A 4417-nucleotide genomic window follows, 5' to 3' on the forward strand; every position below is an offset into this window, starting at 1 on the left:
TATATATATATATGTAGCTTATAATTATAATAAAAATTGTATGCATACCCACTTTTCCATGTTCATAAACTTTGCATGCATATGAATGGGGGCGAATGAATGATCAAGTGTAGTGTGACAGCATTATAAGACTTTAAGCCAAAAGCCAGTGCTTTAGCTAGCATTACATAAAGTTGCATTGTACATGTTGAGTAAGTATTCTTATTTGTAGTTTAATTATACTCATTGTTTTTGTTCAATGGCACATCAGAAACTGAACCCAAAGACGCAGGGTCGGAAAAATCCTCCGGGGTGGTTCGTCTCAACACTATTCGACAGATCATTGAACAGGTAATTGAGTATGCACACACAAATTAATAATCAAAACTTACTGCATTCTTTTGTTTCACTCAGAGTTAATCACATAAATGTCCCTTTAAGCTGTGTATATTTTACCTATGTTTAACCATGACCAATTCTGATGCAGGACAAGCATGCTCTCCTGGATGTCACCCCTAAAGCTGTGGACACCCTGAACTACACGCAGTGGTACCCCATAGTCATCCTCCTCTTCCCGGACAGCAAACATGGGGTGAAGGCGATGAGACAGAGGATCATCCCCAGCTCTAACCGCAGTGCCCGCAAACTCTACGACCAAGCTCTGAAGCTCAGGAAAACCTGCTCACACCTGTTTACCGGTCAGTCCTGGGGGTCCAGACACCATGTTAAAAAAATCGCTCATTATTTTCTCGACCCTATATTGTTCCAAACCTATATGACTTTCTTTATGTAACATTAAAGTCATATAATTAGCTTAAGTTTAAATTATTTTATTATTTACTTATTTTAATTAAAGATCATAGCATTATAGAAGTGAGTTTTGCTTGGGTAAGCATGTGCTTTTTTTAAGAAAATGTAAAAATAGACTATAAAATTATTCTGTGTATTAAAATGCTTAAGAACTGAATTGAGGGGAAGTGCAGTAAAGAGACGCTATGGTGTATTGTGATTGGCACATATCAATATAAACTGACTTTGATACAGATTCCAATTTGAAAATCTCCAAATGATTAAAGCAGTTGATGGGAACACAGTGAGATAAATAGATCAAGTTGAACCTAGAGAACAGCTGACCCAAATCTAAAGGTTTTGATTTCCTCTCTCTTTTTCCCTCCCTCCCCCATCGGTCTGTTAGCCGTTATCGATCTGAACTCGGCTAATGATGCCTGGTACGGCAGTTTGAAGGAGACCATACGAGACCAGCAGACCCACGCTGTGTGGGTCTCAGAGGGGAAGGTAAAAACAATGAACGATATAGTTCTCCACCACCTTCTATTAAAGTCAACATGAAACACTGTTTACAGACCATTTTGCTTCTGCCATCTGATGCTTGAAATGAATCGCTTATATTCCTCAATTGTATGTCACTTTGGATAAAAGCATATGCTAATTGAATACATGTAAATGTAAATAATTAAAAGTAGAGATGCAGCAAGATTATCCTAATATTAATTAAACTAGTGATGAAACGATTACCGGTTTGACGATAAATCATGATAAAATTCCCCACGGTTAGTATTACTGTTTCATATTTTAATATTACTGGCAAAAGAGTGCTAAGGGAATTATACAAAAGAATACATGAATTAATTATATGAATGCACCTCTGAAGGTTCTGACTGTTCAGAAAAGAGTTTTCATCTCCGCTCCATGTAATACCTAATAAAGTAGTGCTCTTATCGCAATTCTTTGTCCACTGAGGTTACGGGAAACCTAGAGTCCGAGAGTGGATTTACAGAGAGTTACATTTACATTCAGTCTGTGTGCAGTTTTTGTCTGGCCATAAAACAGACTGAATTTGCATGCCCTGCTGTACATTTTGACCAGTTGATGAAAAACAAGTTTATGTGGATTCTACACATTAAACAATTCGGATAATGAATCTAGAATTATTTATGGAGCAGATAAAATACATATAATCATTTATTAATCAATTATTTTGACTTAACCCTTTTCTCTATTTAAAGGCTGAAATGTGAGGTTTACCATTTTATGAAACTTTTTCAAAGCTTTATTTGAACATTTCGTACATGTTATTAGATAAACTGTTGTCAGTCATGTTGTCATTTAAAATACAGACATTATTGGTAATGTTATTTGTTTTAGTGATTATGCAAACAAAAAGTAATTTTATTTGCTGTTTGTTGATTTTAAATATCAAACTTGGTGTAACTATTATGTGTCAGTACTTTTTGAAAATGTCCAGCACATTTGAACAATACCGTGATAATTTTGGTCACTATAATCGTGATAAGAAATTTTCCCCAAAGTTTTTTGGGGTCAGTCCTGTTAACCAGTTCCTCTAATTTATAATATAAAAATATAGCTAATGTAATATATAAAAAATATAATATTTGAATATATTATATTCAAATATATTTAAAAATACAACTTAAAGTAATAATAATAAATACATAAATAATACATAAATATTATAATATTAATTATTTATATATTAGCATACAAATATTTTATGTCAATATGATCAAACAGAGCAAGGTTTTTTTTGTTTTTTTTTACATTTGAGGCCATATCATGCAGTACCTCTATCCTTAATAATAATAATAGAACAATATTATAAATATATATACGTTTATAAAAATCTAAATATAATGTAAAAATCTAAAAAAAAAAATGTATAGCTTATAATAATATTATTATTATTAAACTTATTATTATTATTTTATTTTTATTTTTTGCTATTCTGTAAAGGATGAAAATTAAGAGTAAAAGTAGAAACGGACTAAATAAGGAAATACCTAGAATATTTCAAGCCTGGCAACATCCCCTTAAAACAACAGTAAAAGTATTTAAAATTTACCCCATGATTACTGAATTATGATGTTAAGACAAAAAAAAAGGTTTTCATCTTATATGAATATGAAATATTTAATTAAATGAAAATATAATGAAATGTATCTAAAATATTAACACGGGATGAATCATGTACAGTACAGAATCATGTACATGTGCAGATCAGGAATGTGCATTAAAAAATAAATCAATTACGTTTTTTATGTTGACTTTAATGCAACATTTTACAGCATCTCTTTACTTTAAGACTCCTTCAATCACATTTTCCCACTTTATCTTTCCCAGTATTCCTGAATGTTTTCCTTACAGTTAACCCTGTAGTTTACCCATAGTTTACCTGCTAATGCATGCCTTCCTTTTCTGAAAGGCATGATAGTCATTCCTCCTGTTTTTCTGTGCTTTTACTGTTCATCATTCTTCGGTGGTGCTCTACAGCTTTCGTTCTGTTTTGTTTTTGTGTTTTCTTTTGTTTTCACTCCTCTCTGTACACAAGATCCATCATGTGTCTCTTTTAGCTGGACGGGACGAAGGGGGACCTTGACGTTCATGACGATCGCATGTCGTATCTCTCGGCCATGAGCGCAGACTATCTCAGCATGGACAGCCGGCTGACCAGTGACTGTGATGACACGGCGGACGAGGGCGGGACTTACACAGATAACGAAACAGACGAGCTGCTCGATCGCCAGCGGGTGTCGGCCATCAGCCGCTCCTCTGAGCCAGTCATGCCAGAGGAGGTTAGAGCACGCATGCACACGTTTAATATATCTACAGGGTTCCCACTGCCATGGAAAACCTGGAAATATCAGAGAAGATGCGCGTAGTTCCGCTCACATGCATGCATGCTAATTCCAAAACATATGGACACATACATCTTTCACAGTGATGGGCGAACTGCATGCAAATGCATTGACATCTACACACTTAAACATGCTTGCTGCAATGGCATCCCTCACAGCTGCCTAGATCAGCACAAAATCAGCTATGTATTCAAGAAAAGACAGCAGAGGTCGAGCCGGCAGGGAAATTCATTTTTAATCTCACACTTGTCATGCATGCATTACATGCTGTAAATGCAGGAAGTGTATGATAATGAGTTCACATGGCAAATCACATGGATTTCATGCTTTCTCAAAAAAGCTAAACATTCAGTGCATCTGTAAATGCAAAGAGCAGACTCTTCTGCCCCCTTCTGTTAAATGTTGGAACTACAAAATTCTTGATAACTAAATATTTACTGAATAGAGTAATATAAATTATAATTATTATAGCAAATATCATTATAAGGGCTTCTATTGTTATGAAAAACCTGGAAATATCATGGAATCAGTGTTGTAATTGTTAAATAAAACTAAAACAGTTTTGTTAAAATTGAAAATATAAAAAATAAAGGTTAATTTTAAATGAGCTTTTATAGTAATAAATATTATCATAAATAGTAAAAAATACTATAACATAAAATATATACTATAACAGTAGATAAATAATGCTAAAGGTTTGTATACTACACTCTAAAAAATGCTGGGTTGTTTCAACCCAATGTTGGGTCAAATATGGACTAACC

At 33.8% G+C, this 4417-nt stretch overlaps 1 protein-coding gene across 1 annotated transcript in view; it reads left to right on the plus strand.

The window, feature by feature from the left end:
* The window catches only part of LOC107674320 (tight junction protein ZO-2), a 41943-nt gene that overhangs the window by 32764 nt on the left and 4762 nt on the right, over positions 1 to 4417 (plus strand). Inside the window, 4 exon segments of the mRNA XM_074186958.1 lie at positions 251 to 330; positions 467 to 677; positions 1175 to 1275; positions 3369 to 3590. Coding sequence (XP_074043059.1) covers positions 251 to 330; positions 467 to 677; positions 1175 to 1275; positions 3369 to 3590 — 614 coding nt within the window.

The sequence above is a fragment of the Sinocyclocheilus anshuiensis genome, unplaced genomic scaffold, assembly GCF_001515605.1.
Source record: "Sinocyclocheilus anshuiensis isolate Anshui unplaced genomic scaffold, SAMN03320099.WGS_v1.1 scaffold188, whole genome shotgun sequence".
NCBI classification, from domain to species: domain Eukaryota; kingdom Metazoa; phylum Chordata; class Actinopteri; order Cypriniformes; family Cyprinidae; genus Sinocyclocheilus; species Sinocyclocheilus anshuiensis.